This window comes from Colias philodice, chromosome 24 (genome assembly GCF_061535455.1).
Source record: "Colias philodice isolate Cphi_HAF_F1 chromosome 24, ilColPhil1 Martin Lab GWU primary, whole genome shotgun sequence".
Classification (NCBI taxonomy): domain Eukaryota; kingdom Metazoa; phylum Arthropoda; class Insecta; order Lepidoptera; family Pieridae; genus Colias; species Colias philodice.
In genome coordinates, this window is record NC_143109.1 from 6,629,525 (window position 1) to 6,646,649 (window position 17,125).

Here is a 17,125-nt window from a genome sequence, read left to right on the forward strand (position 1 = left end):
TCTAATGTTGGCATTAGTTTTTGAAATCATTATATTTAATCACTCTTATATATTTTTTCTTCTTTATTATTAATATGGTAAGTATGGTATAATTGGGGAACTGTGGGTCTGTGGGTCTAAGCACCTAAGCTAAAATAGCGCCATCTAGTATTGTTTTATAATTTGTCTGATGATGTACTTTTATATAATATTGTATTGATATTATTAATAATGGTTTAAATAATTTATACGTCTCAATATAAGTATGTAAACATTATGTAAAATGAACTTGTATTGAATAAGATTAGGTACTAACTAGATTACTTAAGTAAGAGTCACTCTATTATTTGGTGTCTAAAGAAAGGACACGTAGCTTAAATTGCCTATAGCAAGGAATCTGAAACCACTTAAATATTCATGAATATGCAACTAGCACGATGTTTTCATGTATAATGAATAGCTAATTTCCATTTGTCTATAATGTACAATTCCTCGTAGCGAAAAATACTGACTTCTTTAAAAAATCAAAATGTTACACACGGTGAGTTCAAACGAAAGTCAAGTTTACAATGTTTTGAATATTTGTAATTTAGCTCAAGTAAGTAAACTTTTCAACGATCTGTTCATTAATCAAAAGTTTGGCGCAGAGGCTCGTCCGCGCCTGCCTTCTCCGCCCACCCCTTTTGTCTGCTAAAATATACATAACTATAACATTTTTATCACAAATTAGGTCCTCCAAAATGCTTTTGGTTGTTTATGAACACTGGCAACACCAGCATTTGGCACTCCTGTTCAATATTTGACAAATGGCTGAACCACAGAACATCTGTCATTTTTCCATCGAAAACTTTGGAACTGTATAAACATTACAATTTTTGAATAATTCTATATAATTCATGATTATTATTTGTATTCGAAATGGAAGACATATGTCGCCTATGTTCTTCTACAAAATTTGTGAACAATTATATTTTTGACGAAGAGAAAGCCTTATTTTTAAAGATGTCATTATATCTGCCGATAAAGGTATACAATCAATTTATATTTTATTTAATTTTTATTAGGTTACCGTATTGTACGTGTCTTATGAAAAAATATATATTTTTTCTTGTGTGATTCCGACAGGTTTTTAAAAACGATCGCCTTCCTAAGAAAATATGTGATAAGTGTAGTTGCAAAGTGAACGATTTTTATCAATTTTGTAATGAAACAATTGAAGTTGAAACCAGGTATTTATTTCCATATTCTTATAAATTCGTAGTCACAAAATTACACAATATATTATAGGTGCTTAATAATATTAATGATTGACTTGCATTGAGATTGAGCAAGGATAAATTGAATGAATAATAATATAACTAAACCAAACACCATGCAAAACTTGTAGTTTTTTAGAGGACACCTTATTAATTTTATTATACATCTATACTTGGGTTCTAATTTAGCTATGAAATGGCTTTTATTTCATCTATTACTATATGTCTCTCAGCATACACAGTATTACATTATTCTCAGCGAAAGAAAAGATTCTTTTGTCTTTTTTAGCATACTAAATGGCACGTATCCTTTATTAAATGATATATTGTAATATTTCAGATTACGAAAATTAATTTCATCAGACTTAACAGTGACTATAACATCTAACACGCCAAAAAGGGACCAAGCAGCATACAGTCAATACATAGATCAGTCAACACAAACAGAAGACTTTGAAGTTAAAGTAAAAAACGAACCAGACAGGTCGCCTTCTCCAATAAAGGAAGAAAATGATTATCAAGACAACGACTATGTACCAGATCATGTATCAGACGTACCAGATCATATATCAGACGATAGCGACGATTATCTCCTCATTAACATCAAAAAGAACAAAAAACACAAAAGAAAAGATGAGAAAAACGGACATGTACAAACTAAAAAGCAAGAACGTAAACGAAAAGACCTATCTAATGATCTATCTAATGGTCTGAATTTAGCGTCTGAATTAATAGACAATAATATAAAAGATGAGACCAAAGTTAACTTGGATATAGTGAAAGAGGAATCAGAGGACGATTTTTACTTAGAGAATAAGGAGGAAGCTGAAGCTTTTTACTGCTGTATATGTTTCACTAAGTGCTTGACCCGGCCTATCATGCTACAACATTATAAGTGAGTATGTGAAATCATTTTTATTACACGCTTTATATTAGCTTCACCTGTATGTTTGTAACTGACTTCTTTGGGCGCGATTTTGACCCACTTTAAACGGCCAGATTTCGTTCAAACTTTGTAGATTTATTGAGGACCAATGACAATACACTAATTTGATAAAATTTTCTATTTTTTAGTTCGGTTTTCTATAAAAAGCGTGTTTTTTAGTTTTTTTAAACTATTATTATTTTATAGTACTAAGTAGTTAAAAAAGCTAATTTTTGTATTATTTAATAATTGAATATTCCTTAATATTACTCATAATGCCATCTAGTTTCAATTCATTTATTTTAGTTATTAACTAATTATTTTTGTCTGTATTCAAATTATAGCTTGTAAGCTATTTATGTAGGAAGGATGTAGCCTTCCTAGGTAAATGGGATAGTCTAAGACTGAAATAACTTTTCAAATCAAGCCAATATTTCCTGATATTAACATATTCAAACTATTAAACTCTTCAGCCTCATATTGAATTCTTAATTGTATTTACAAACATAGTTTTAAAGTCAAGTCACACATTGGCTCATCAGAAATATATAAATTTTCAGAGAACATGCAAGTAAAGCAAAGAAATTAGAACCACCTCCCGCACCTCCATTCCCTGAACAGTCACCACAACGTTGTTTGAGATGTCAGAAGGTAACTTAACTTTAATGTGTTGTATGAAACTGTTTCTACTTTATGAGGTATATAGACATTTTTAAGATAATTTTTATACAAAACTAGCAAACCCGGCGAACTCCGTTTCGCCACCAGATGGCTTCGTTTTATGTAACATTTCATTTTTTCCCGCTTTTCTGTTGAAATTTTTCCCGAATTTTCTTTGCTATAAACCTCACAGAGCCCGAGACCTTTCCAACGAATGCAAAACCGTGGAAATCGGTTCGTGCGTTCTGAAGTTATAGCATCAGGAAGGAAAACCCGACTTATTTTTATGTAGTAGATTTTTCCAAAACTTATTGCTTCCATTGATATACCTATTTAAGTATGTAGGCAACTTATAAACTTACGGATGTTAAAATTAAACCAAAATACCAATATCATTTACAGATAATAACAGACCCCAAAGTATGGGAGACTCACTGGCAGGGCCACTGGGAGCGGGACAGGAGGCCCTACAGGTGTTCCCTCTGCGAGAAAACGTTTAGGGACCACCACAGCATACTTAAACATGGTAAGGTTCAAGAAAATAAAACAAAATTTGTATTATTAGTAACTAGCTTACCGCCCGCGGCTTCGCCCGCTTTGTCTAAAACCTAATAAATTATTACTAAAACCTTGAATCACTTTATCTATTAAAAAAAACCGCATCAAAATCAGTTGCGTAGTTTTAAAGATTTAAGCATACAAAGGGACATAGGGACAGAGAAAGCGACTTTGTTTTATACTATGTAGTGAATATATTATATTTTATGCTAAAATCAAATTTTTAAAGACACATCAGTCATTAGTAACAAAAATTTATACCAAAATTTTAGCCAAATTGGTCCATTAAGTTTATGTGCACAATACTAATTTACATGTTTGACAATATATAGGGTGAGGAACAACTGCTGGATTATATCTGTAAATTTACAATCAAAATACCTTATTACACAATTTCTTGGTAGTCTTTTATTTATAAACATTTTTATTATTGCTGTTGCAGAAACACAGACTTTCTATACCATAAAATATGTCTCTGCAATAGGATCTTGAGAAAATTTTTAATATTTTTACATTCAATCAAAATAGATCAAGAGCCCACGACAGCCAGACCTTCGTTATTTTATATAAGTTGAAAATTTCTCTGTATATGTCTCCTATACTGATAAGAATGGCCAGCGCCTATAAAGTTTAGATAATATAGGTCTGGCCGTCATGAGCTCTTGGGCCAAAATTAATGTTATAAATACGAAAATCTGATTGTCTGTTATGCTTTCATGGCAAAACCACAGCACCAATTTGGATGAAGTTTGAAATGTTAATAGTGAAGTAAATATTATTATTTTTCTAATTTCAGGTCTAGCCCACAAGATGCAGTATGATTCTTTGGATGGTACGAAAGCTCCCAGTGCTCCCGCGAAGCGGTTCGTGTGCGATTTGTGTCCTGAAGGATTCGTTTATATGCGGTAAGTAACATAAAATAGGGTATTTCTTTTATTTTTAAAATGGGCAATTTATTTTCAAGAAATTTTGTAAAGGATTGAGAATTTTTAAAGAAAAAAATATTGATAGTGAGTCGGGATTCGAACCCGCGTCTTTCGACGTACCGTGGCAAGACCTGACCTCGTCATAATTCATAATTTCTTATTTGCACAAACATGGTATACAAGGAGATATACTTTAGGACGATTTTTTTTTGGGCGCAACTAAAAAAAAAGTTTCACTACTTACATATCGAAATATTTCAAATGAACACAAAAAATGTGAATTTTTTAAAGTCAAGTTTACAGCCTCGAAAATATTAATTTTTATTACTTAATTAGCCTAAATTTCTTCGTGAGAAGGATATATAATTATAGTTTCGTATGGTTCAGCCTTTCAGGACGTCCACTGCAGGACATAGGCCTCCCCCAAAGATTTCCATAACGACCGATCACCAGCGGCCTGACTATAGTATAATACTAGCTTTCCGCCCCCGGCTTCGCCCGCGTTTTGAAAGAAAAATCCGCATAGTTCCCGTTCCCGTTGGATTTCCGGAATGAAACCTATCCTATGTGTTAATCCAAGTTACCCTCTATATGTGTGCTAAATTTCATTGTAATCGGTTCAGTACTATTTGCATGAAAGAGTAACAAACACACACACATCCTCACAAACTTTCGCATATAATATTAGTAGGATAGGATATCACCTGTATATTTATTTATTTATAACACTTCATTGTACAAAACAATGTAGGAAATGTGGTACAAATTCATGAGTTACAAAAATTAACTAATTAATTAAACTGTATATTGTCTCATTGTCACAAAATCTTGCCGACAGGTGCCTGCTAGCGCACCGCAGCAGCGCGCACCCCGAGTCCGCCAGCAGAGCCCTAGCGCTCCGCTGTGCAGTCTGCGCACGTCAGTTTGCGCACTTGAACTCGTTGCGTCGACACTTGCGGGCACATAGCGGGGAACGGACGCACTTGTGCAGTGTGTGCGGGAAAGTGTTGTCTTCGCGCGAGCATCTCAAGTTCCACGTGCGCATACACACTGGATATAAGCCCAACGTGTGCAAGTGAGTATGGTGTATAGGTCGCATCATGTAAAAAGAACGCTGACGGTTAAGCTGCGCATTGGCGATTTATTGGTCTATTTCGTGTTATGAGGTGGTATAAGAATAACAAATATGTAGTTGGGAAGCCACGACTCGAGAGCCTACTTCAAAAATAAAATAAGCAGCAAATAACTTTCGTGCTAAACTCGATACATGCCAAAACACACCCCATCACTTTCATCCAGCGTTCTTTTTACATGACGAGTACTGTACAAGTGGGAGGGATATAAGCCCAACGTGTGCAAGTGAGTGTGTGTGTTGTGTACAGGTAGTTCAAACTGCGAAGGTGGATATGTTGTAGACATATCGTAAATTTGCTCATTTCATGAAATGATTGATCATTTCACGAAATGGTCGCATTTCATGAATTAGTTAAATGTCTATTGGCCACATCATGATGTGGTTTGAGCAGATCAATGATAAGAAATCGTTTCTCGATATGCCCCACTAAACGCTCGGTTTTTTCATGAAATGATCAAAATTATTTGATCGTATTGTAAAGTAGTTAAATTAATTATTGGAAGAAGCGCTGTTTGTTTATGTGTGAAAACGAAAATTTTATTATTCGCAGTTAAAAACTTCATAATTCGTTTAATTACATGATGAAAGTCATAGCAAAGAATTTACGACGAAGAGGTTCGAGTACTATGAAAACTGCGGATATTTTATATTCAAGAAAAAATGTGTCTACAATCTTAAAATATTCTGATTTTTTTAAATAATTATGGACTCCCTATATACTCCCTATACGTATATAACGAATAAAACAATTTTTTTCAAATAACATTTATTAATATTTAATCAATTATTACAGGACATGCGGCAAGGGCTTCGTGAAAAAGTGCAACCTGACGCTCCACGAGCGTGTGCACTCGGGCGAGAAGCCGCACGTGTGCTCGCACTGCGGCAAGGCGTTCTCGCAGAGATCTACACTTGTTATACATGAGAGGTGAGGTTCGATAGACAAACAAAAATTAATGTAAAAATTGCGTATGGTGTTTGACAGAAAAAAAAGAAAATAAATTAATAATTATGATCATGTCAGTTAGCGTTGATTGATTTCGCGAGCTTTTTACTTGGGGAGACGCTGTACCGATTATATTTCTTGAAAAAAAAGTTTCATTATTATAATATTATGTACTGTATATGAAATTTAATAGAGCACAATTATGAGAGAATTTTTTCGTGTAATCTTATTAAAAAAATCCTCATTATGATACGCATTTTGTTTCATTGTTCCCAAAAAACAATATAGTAACATCAAAGGACTAATTTTTAACGTGATAACGTTTTTAAAATCGTTTTAGTCGGGTGACATGTTCAGAAACTTGTGTCACACCAAAACCTCACGAGCGCGATCGCAGGTATAACGAGAGAGAGACGGACTGATCTCCCGTCTCATCTCGAGCGCTGCCACTGCATTATGTTATCACGTAAACATCTCGATCGTAAACCTTCTTTACAAACAACCAATTTTTTTTAATGATTATTATTCTCCAGGTACCACAGTGGCGCGCGGCCATACAAATGTGGTGTTTGCGGGCGTGGCTTCGTCGCCAAGGGGCTACTGTCGATGCACCTCAAGAGCTCGTGTGTGGACCTCCCCCCACCCCCGAGGGACAGCCCTGATACCAAGATCGGGAGGGTGCAAGTTAGGTGAGAATTTTGTTTGATTTTAAAAAAACTTGCCGGTTCTTCTCCGTAGATACTGCTTTCCGAATCGGTGGTAAATGTTACAAATATGTAATGACGATTCGAAAGTGCTTCTAGAAGAAGTCTAATTGAATAAATAAATGTTTTAGTTTGAGTTTGACCTTACCTTGACTTTTCGCCCTGATACCAAGACTGGGAAGGTGTAAAATGAAAACCAATTCAATTGATGCAAATTTTAATTTATAGCGAAAAAAGATGATACAAATTATTTTCGAAAGAATTCTGTATAGTAACGAATATTTTGACTGCTTGTACGGGGTTGTAGGGCCCGTACAGAGTAAATAAAAGAATCAAGTACAATAAAGCCTTTATTGCCTTAATTCTAATGGTTAATGGTGATGGTCATGAGAACGCGCGATTGCTGCGGTGATCGAACGCGAACTGATGAAATGTATTAAAATGCCGCGTGTCCGCGTAAAATGCTGACAGCGCGCAATAAAGCTAATGTACGAAGACCGTACATGCTCCCACAACGAGAAAATGGATGAAAAGCGATGGGCATGAATGATGATGAGACAAGGTGATTCAATTTCGCTTTAACTAATCCTTAGTGTCCTTATGGTTTAACACTCCTCCGTAAAGCGATGCTTACGGAATAAGGGTGAGGTGGATTCACTAACACTAACACATGGTTTTTCACTAACACTAACGCATGGTTTTTCACTAACCCTAAAACATGGTTTTTCACTAACACTTATCACACAATCACTTGTCACCGGGGTTGGAGGTGGCCGGGCGGGGACTGCGACGCTGGTCGCAGCCTCCACCGCCGGCTCTGCTGAGGCTCGTCGACGACGCAGCTGTCTCCAATACGTTATTATTGCCACAACAACCAGAATTCCAATTAACACATATATTATGAAGTAATGATGAATGTCGTGATACGACAACTTCGTGCCCAATGGTTCACTCAGTTTTAGGAGGTCAATTTTTCTTTTTATTTCGTCAAATTGTTTAATGTCTTCCGAACTGTTTGTATTGAGATCCTGGTCTGTTAATTTGGAGATCGATATATTTATAAGATGATTTATTGGAGCAATTTCTATTGCCACAAACTCGGAAGTGGTATTTATGTTGCTCGACAGCTTTTTATGAGAAAAGACTTGAAAATCTTTAGTTTTAATAGTACAACCCTCCATAACGCTTAACAAACCCGCTTTTGTTACCTTTGTAGAGGTTATTTTTTTCAGCACAGATAAATTTTATGTTGCATTCATTACAACAAAAATAATAATATACATTAGAGGTCGATAATTCTTGCCAACGATTCGTACAAGGTAATAATGTTGTTTGACAAATTCTCGTATTAGGAATTCTCTTACATAAATCATGATCATCTATTAAATGTCGAATAGGATTTCTGATGTGACAAAACATAGTAGTAGGATTCTGGCTCAAACATGATTTAAAATCGCTTTCTGAGATCGTTATATAAGAGTCCTTTTGTATGTTGATAGCCGCTAAATTAGAGGTCGGTATCACGTTCACCATGCTGCCGTTTGATATACGTGGGATAGAAATGAGATTAAATATTTCATACATATTTCTTTCCACCAAAGGTATTTTTATTTCAATAATTAAGTATTTTTTAGTGTTCTTGGCTCTAACTTTTAGTAAACTATAGACATCTTGAAAATGTAAATTATCAACAGGCAACGCCAAATCGTTGGGTAGTTGTGTAGATATCAAATTTAACTCTGATCTCAGCTGTTTTGGAGATAACAAATGAAAATCTAATTTGCCACTGTAAATATCCGTCACTGTATCTAAAATAAAGTCTTGCATTCTTCTAAGTTTGTTTAATAAGTTGTTAGTTATAAGCGCCGAGGATATAAAATCGGAGATAAAAGATGCGTTTTGTAGTTTTTGTTTAAAGATTTGGTTTGACTTTTCAAGGTAATTAAGTCTCTGGTTAATTATTTTATGTTGTGTAATCATTGTTTGTTCCATTCTTTTCATTAGATTTAATTCAGCTTCCACGATTGAAGTTTGATTTTTCCACAATTTAAATAAGTGATTTTCATTTTCTCTTAAAAGGTCGATATCGTTTTCATATTTTTCTGCAAATCTCTGATCTAATAATCCAAATAAACTGTTAGCAACGTAGCCTACTCCGTCTATTAAACCACGACGCGGGCGCTTAGCTCCCATATCAAATGAATCACTCATAAATAAAATGTTATTATAATATTCCAATTCGCCGAACTCGTGCTCAAGCTGTAATAGTATAGCGTCGCATTGTGTTAGTTGTTCTCTTATCATGGGACATATTGTTTTGAGATATTGTATGTCTTTTACGAGTGCGGCCGTTCCTTCTTGATAAGGGTATTTATCATAATAAACTATTAGCTTCCAATCGTCTCTAACCAGCCGCATGTTCGTTAATTTGTCAAAATAAATACTGTTGTTATTTAATGGTGTATACGTAAACTGTGCGTGACACGAACTTATTATTGAGAGGAAAAATAATGTTAACGATAACACTATAGCGGAGAAGGAGATGCCACGGGGATTCTTTGTTTTCGAGATTTTAATTTCTTCCTTATCATAGTCGGTAGATTCATTAATTGTATGTGTATTTGTGTTTTCACCGACTGGTAATAAAGATAGTTTTACTATCGGTCTTTTAATGATTCCGTTTTTGGTTTTAACGGATACTACTCTCACGAATCCATCTTTTCCTGGGTGTAGTTCTACAATTCTACCCAGGGCCCACTTTCCAGGTGGTAGATTAGCATCATGTATTAAGACTATATCGCCTATTTGCATACTTGGTTTCGGTCGCTGCCACTTAGAGCGAACGTTAAGCTGGGTTAGGTACTCAGCTCGCCACCTCTTCCAGATATCTTGGTATATCTTCTGCATGAGTTGCCACCTAGTACGCAAGTCCTTTTCCGTTTCAACTATGGTCGCTGTCGGTCCCCCAGATAGAAAATGTGCTGGAGTCAGAACGTCAAGGTCTTCCGGATCTTCATTCAATGTACACAAAGGCCTAGAATTAAGACAGGCTTCCAGTTGCGCAAGTAACGTTGAATACTCTTCGTATGTTAACCTCTGTTCCCCTATGACTCGCTTTAGGTGGTATTTTAAAGATTTGACGGCTGCTTCCCAAAGACCGCCTGCACTCGGCCACGAAGGAGCGTTGAAATGCCATTCAATCTGCATTTCTGTTATTTCTGTATAGAACTGTTCGTCAATTATTGATTTTAGATGTAATATCTCTTCTTGCAATAATCGATTTGCTTTTATGAAGTTGGTACCGTTGTCACTATACACATGACTAGGCGTTCCCCGCCTGGCTGCGAATCTACGAAGAGCAGAAATAAATGCCGAAGCGGTCAGGTCCGACACAAGTTCTAGATGTATGGCCTTGGTTGCCATATACACAAAAACTGCGATGTACCCTTTGGTACACCTTACTCCTCTCCCCTTTTGAGATTTTATATCCACAAAGCCGGTAAAATCGACCCCCGTATGGTAGAAAGGTCGAGTTATATTGGTTCTAGCTGCAGGTAAGTCCCCCATCAACTGGTCATGTTTATAGGGGCTGTGTTTCCTACAAATAACACATTTTCTTAACCTCTTCTTAACGGCATTATTTCCACCGATAATCCAATATTGTTGCCGCAACCATGTCAAAGTTAAACGAGCACCTCCATGAAATGTCATCTTATGCGCATGGTCAATCAGCATGTCTGTTAATTGATAACTATGTGGTATAATCGCAGGATGTTTCATGTTGTGTTGAATACTCGCTTTTGAAATTCGTCCTCCAACTCTCAAAACTCCTTGTTCATCAATGAATGGATTTAACTTTAGTAATGGACTTTTAGAATGGGGCTGGTTATGTTTTTTAATATAATCTATGTCATCTGTAAACGATATTGACTGTGCGTGTTTAATTAATAAAATTTTCGATTTTCTTAATTCTTGAATCGTTAAATAATTAGGTTTATTACGTAATCGTGTCGTCATACGTAGTACCCACGCCAGCACTCGTGACGCTCGCGTAAAATCGCTATGTCTGCGAAATATCGAGTCAATGACTTGGTTCTCATATTTCATGGTAGATGTATTTATTAAAACAGTATTTTTAATTTCTTCATTAGTATTATATATAATATTTTGTATTGTTTCTTCATTGAAAGTTAAAAGCCAAGTTGGTCCATGCCACCAAATATTATGAGTAGCTAGTTGATCAGCTGTGATTCCTCGAGTAGCGCAGTCAGCAGGGTTCTCCTTAGACTTTACGTATCGCCAGTTAGTTGATGGAATCACATCTACTACCTTCTTAACTCTGTTAGCGACAAAAGGCTTCCAACGACTCGGTTCGCCGTTAAGCCAACCGAGAACAGCTGTTGAGTCAGACCAGCAATAAATCTTGATGTTAAAGTTTGACAAACATTGTAACGCAGTTTTCATCAATTTTGATAGTAAAACAGCTGCACACAGCTCTAGTCTTGGTAGCGAAATGGCCTTCCTTGCGGGTACTAGACGTGATTTTGCCGTGATGATGACTACTGATGGTTTAGTATGTGGACTACCCTTTACTCTGCAGTAAATGACACAAGCGTAGGCCTTCTCGGACGCGTCACAGAAACCGTGGAGCTCTATAGTGTCATTTTTATTGCTATGCAACCATCGCGGTATTTTAATACGGTTAATATTATTTAAATCAATTTCCAAGGTCTTCCATCTTGAGATGATGGCATCTGGTAAGACATCATCCCATTTTATATCAAGTAGCCAGACTTCTTGAAATAATAGTTTAAGGTTGGTTGTAGCGGGTGACAGCCACCCAAGAGGGTCAAATATCTTAGATATACTCGAAAGCAACGTTCTTTTTGTCAGTTTAGTAGGTGACTCAGTTTTCAAATGAAACGAAAATTGATCTTCTCTTGAATGCCATTGCAGTCCTAGCGCTTTCGTAGACTCTTGGTGTTTAAAAATATATGTCTGATCATCACCCGATAAATAACTCTCTTCCATCTCCAATCTATTTGATGACCACTTCCTCAAATTAAATCCTCCGCAACGTAGAAGTGCTATAAGGTCAGCCTTCAACCTCATGGCAGATTGAAGGTCGTGGTGGCCATGAAGTAGATCATCCATATAAAAGCTGGTATTCACCACCTCAGCTGCTTCTGGGAACCGGGAAGCTTCATCTTTAGCAAGCTGCTTCAAGGTCATCATTGCTAAAAATGGTGCGGCCTTGGTGCCGTAAGTGACGGTGGCTAATTGGTATTCCTTCAATGGTTTATTGGGATAATCACGCCATATAATTTTCTGTAAGGCTTGATCTTTTTTATTAACGAGTATTTGCCTAAACATTTTTTCAATGTCAGCAGTAAAGGCTATTTTGTATTGCCTCCAACTTATGATCAATGTTAATAAATCTTTTTGTAAATTCGGTCCACTGTACATAATATCATTTAATGAATATCCAGTCGATGTTTTTGCTGACGCATTAAAAACGACGCGCGTGGCAGTGGTCGTTGACTCCGCACGTATGACACAATGGTGAGGTAAATATGATTCCGGTGTCTGGTTACCGGTGCATTCAAACATATGTTTCAAATATATGTATTCATGAATGAATTGTTTATAACTTTCACAAATCAATTTATTTTTGGTAAATCTATTCTCTAATTGACGAAATTGAGCTATAGCTTTGGTTTTAGAGTCACCCAATTTGTCTTTCATATCTGGTTTTAGTGGTAATCTAACAACATAACGCCCATCTGACTGGCGCTTCGTATGCAACTGGTAATGTTGCATACAGTATTGATCTTGGCTGGACATATCAGATGAATTTTCTGAGATATCCTCTATCTCCCAAAACCTTTGAATGTTACTTATATTGACCGTAACAATATTACAATGACTCTGTGTTGCAACAGAACCGCTTAATATCCAACCCAACTCGGTATTCTGGGCAATCGGTTGAGATATGCTGTTACGAATAAAACCGGGAAGTAATATTAACTCGTATACTTCTACACCCAATATCAAATCAATGGGTTTACTTATGTTGAACTCCGGGTCCGCCAGAGATAATTTTTCTATATGCGGCCAGGTTGGTTTTCTAAATGACTGACTTGGTAAATTGTCGACAACATGCTTCATAACATATGCTTCCGAATCAATTGTAAAGTCACTGTAAAGAGACGATATTGTAATTTTAACAACTCCTTTACTGTTGTTAGCCTTTGAACCCACTCCCACCACCATGCAGTTGCGTTTAACACGGGGTAGTCCTAACAATTGAGCTGCATTTTCTGTGATTAATGATGACTCAGCACAGGGATCAATAAGTGCACGCATAAGATAATTACAGCCATCTTCCGATTTAATGTTGACCTTAGCGGTGGCTAACAACTTCGGTAAAGTTTCTTGAGGCGCCTTTGATATACATAATATGTTTGATTTCGGCGTCTCCTTTTGTTTAGTAGCACAAGAAGTAGACGGAGCGTATGTCACGTAGGCATTGTGTAGCAATGTGTTGTGGCTATCGTTACAAAAGCGACATGTTTTTTCGGAAGTACAATTTTTTCCGAAATGATTTATTAAACAGTTTTTACATAAATCGTTATTGTCAATTATTTTTCGCCTTTCCTCGGGCATTGATTCTAAGAATAATTTACATTGAAACAATGCATGCTGGTTATTGCAGATTATGCATTTCCGGTGTTGCGAATTCCTTATGGTTGACGATTGGTTTACAATAATAGGTTTTAATTGCGAAGTTTTATGCATTAAATTATTATTAGGTAATTTAAATGAATTTCTATTTTTATTATAGTTGTCTTGATATTGTAATTGTTTAGGCTTGATTAAATCTTGTTTTCTTCGTGAAGACTCCAATGATATAAATTTTGTTTCAAGGAAATCTAGAAATTCGGTAATTGTTGCTAAATCTCTGGGGTTCTTTAGCGACTCGATATAATCATGGTGGGTTTCTGTATCCAATTTCTGCGATAGTATATACACTATAAGAGGATCCCAAGACGTTATGTCCACCCCCATGGCTTTAATGGCATTGAGACACTCGTTGGTAGTGTCATGTATTTTCTTTATTTGCCCAGCTGATTGTTGTTGCATACTAGGCATCGATAAAATAATTTGAATATGAGAGTTAAATATAATTCGCATATTATTATAACGATGGTTTAGAATATCCCAACAAATTTGATAGTTATCGGAACTTATGGTCAAGTGCTGAACTAATTTCGACGCTTCTCCTCTCAATTTATTTTTTAAGTGTTGCATTTTCTGAGCGTTCGGTAATGAATTATTGCTATGTATGGTTTCATTGAACAAATCCTTAAAAGATATCCATTGTTGGAAATTTCCGCTGAACGTTGGTATGTCCAAATGCGGCGTTGATTTCTCTCTAAATGAGACCGAGCTCATTTTATTGTTTACTGCCTTTTTTATGTTATTATATTTTATCTCATATTGAATATAAGCTTGTTCATATTCTTCATTCTCTACGAGGCTCTCACAGTCGATTTCCCAATGTAAAGAATCGATGACTGACCATCTCAAATTAATATTTTTTAATAAATCTTCCAATTCCCATCGTTCAGAAAGATTCTCAAGGTTAGCAGAATTTATAGTATGCGAGAATGCCCTAAAATTGCTTTTCTGCTTACGAAGCATTTCGTCAACCCTACTGTTATTCCCTTGAGTGGTTAGTGGCCTTGAATGTGAAGCACCCAATTCGGGAGGCGAAGGAGCTGGCCCTTGACGATCGGAAAATTGCGATAATGGTGTCGCTGGTCTTAGTAATGGTTTATTTTGATCATATTTACTAATGAGAACTTTGGTGTCATTATAAAACCTTAAAGTAGACTGGTAGTAGTTCTCTTTAAAATATTTGTGGTTAGGATCATCAAATTCAACAGTTAATCTCGTATGGTTAATTTGGAATTCCTTCCAATAGGCATCTAAAGTACTTAGGCGTTTCTCAATGTAGGCGGGCGTTTTACGTTCTGGCCCATCCTTCTTAAAATTATTGCGGAGGCTTTCCATCGCAGAAATTATTTGCTCTTGCGTGGCTAAAATTGCCTCCATGGTTGTTATGGTATATATGGTGTGTTAAGTAAAAAAATAAAATGTAAAGAAATTTATAATGGAAAGCGCTCACTCAGAGACTGGCACTTGGTAGCTGGTTTGTCCCGTAGCTGGCACCTTTATCCTGGTTGGTTATTGGTTGATCTAACACTGGTTAATATATATCGTAAACTGAACTCACTTTCACGATTTAACTTTATCACTCGCGCAAGTCCCGCTTACGACTTAAGCTCGAAGGACCACGATGTACGGGGTTGTAGGGCCCGTACAGAGTAAATAAAAGAATCAAGTACAATAAAGCCTTTATTGCCTTAATTCTAATGGTTAATGGTGATGGTCATGAGAACGCGCGATTGTACTTGATTCTTTTATTTACTCTGTACGGGCCCTACAACCCCGTACATCGTGATCCGGCTCGAAGGACCACGATGTACGGGGTTGTAGGGCCCGTACAGAGTAAATAAAAGAATCAAGTACAATAAAGCCTTTATTGCCTTAATTCTAATGGTTAATGGTGATGGTCATGAGAACGCGCGATTGCTGCGGTGATCGAACGCGAACTGATGAAATGTATTAAAATGCCGCGTGTCCGCGTAAAATGCTGACAGCGCGCAATAAAGCTAATGTACGAAGACCGTACACTGCTCTTTCACGTTAAATTACATTAAAAACTATCAAATTATTTAATACTAGCGGTCCGCCCCGGCTTCGCCCGTGGTACATATTTACGTTTTCTCTACATAAAAACCATCCTCGTACTTCAAGGAATATAATAAAAAAAGAATTATCGAAATCGGTTCAGCCGTTCTCGAGTTATGCGCTTACCAACACATTTTGCGATTCATTTTTATATATAAGATTAATTATTTAATATTAATATTTTATTATTGTGTATTTATATTTGATTGTCTTTTTTCAGATTATTGGAGCGCCCATAAGCTATGTATCAAAAGTTAGTTTTAAGATATTTTAATTTCATTTATAAGTGATGTAAATCGTTATTTTATTTTAATTGTGTGCAACTATTACCTCATGATGTATTGTTCCTTTCATTTCTACATTTTTGTATAAAACTATATATTTGTATTGAAGAAAAAGTTATTAATTATGACATTTGGGTATGGTATATTTTACTTGATCAATGAATTTTAAAAATTATGTTTTGTATTTTTTGTTTCTAGCGTTGCCATGCCGGATCGGATCATACTTGTCAAAACAATGGTCGTTTTGAATTTTTATTCAATATGTTTTATTGATCTTCATCTTGCTGTAAATTACCTACCTACCTACCTCCTGTGGCGCTGAAACCCCGAAGTGGGTCTTGGCCTCCGAGACGAGAACTCTCCACCTTGCCCGGTCCTGAGCGGTCTCTTGCCAATTGTCACTGGCTTGAAGCGCACTCAGGTCCCTCTCCACTTGATCGCGCCAGCGATACTTGGGCCGACCCACCGGCCGACGGCCCGAGGGACGGCCCAAGTATGCTCTCTTCAGACCTCGCTCCTCACCCATTCGCTCTACATGACCAAGCCAACGCAGGCGATGCGCTTTTATTTCCCCAAGTATATTTGGCTCGGCCATGAGTTTTTCTAATTCGGCATTCTTCCGGATTCTCCAACTTCCATCCTCTTGTCTGATAGGACCAAAGATCTTCCTAAGAAGCTTTCGTTCTGTGACTAGTTCTGTTGCTGTAAATTAGGTAATTTCAAATTATATAGTTGCGAGAAAAACCGCGGTATACAGCTAGTTATTTGCATGGCAACCCTACATAAAAACGATAAACATTTATTTGGATATTTGGTGTATTCGTATTGTTTTTATTTAAAAAAAATTGTATATGCGGTTATATGCGTGTACTAAAATAATATTTCAGTGTTTGACATCACAATTATAATATTTTTGTAAAGTACTGACATAATTT

The 17,125-nt window shown here is 36.3% G+C and overlaps 1 protein-coding gene and 1 long non-coding RNA gene across 2 annotated transcripts in view; one reads left to right on the top strand and one right to left on the bottom strand.

The window, feature by feature from the left end:
* Positions 1-17,125, bottom strand: part of LOC149477772 (uncharacterized) — a 172,616-nt gene that overhangs the window by 84,501 nt on the left and 70,990 nt on the right. The gene's annotated exons all lie outside the window — the stretch shown is intronic.
* Positions 776-16,431, top strand: LOC149477774 (uncharacterized). Its single transcript, XM_089710364.1, has 10 exons — positions 776-1,005; positions 1,105-1,208; positions 1,576-2,130; positions 2,721-2,811; positions 3,223-3,346; positions 4,175-4,283; positions 5,143-5,379; positions 6,233-6,367; positions 6,919-7,074; positions 16,127-16,431. The coding sequence occupies exons 1-10, from the start codon at positions 898-900 to the stop codon at positions 16,143-16,145; spliced, it is 1,638 nt and encodes a 545-aa protein (XP_089566490.1). The 5' UTR covers positions 776-897; the 3' UTR covers positions 16,146-16,431.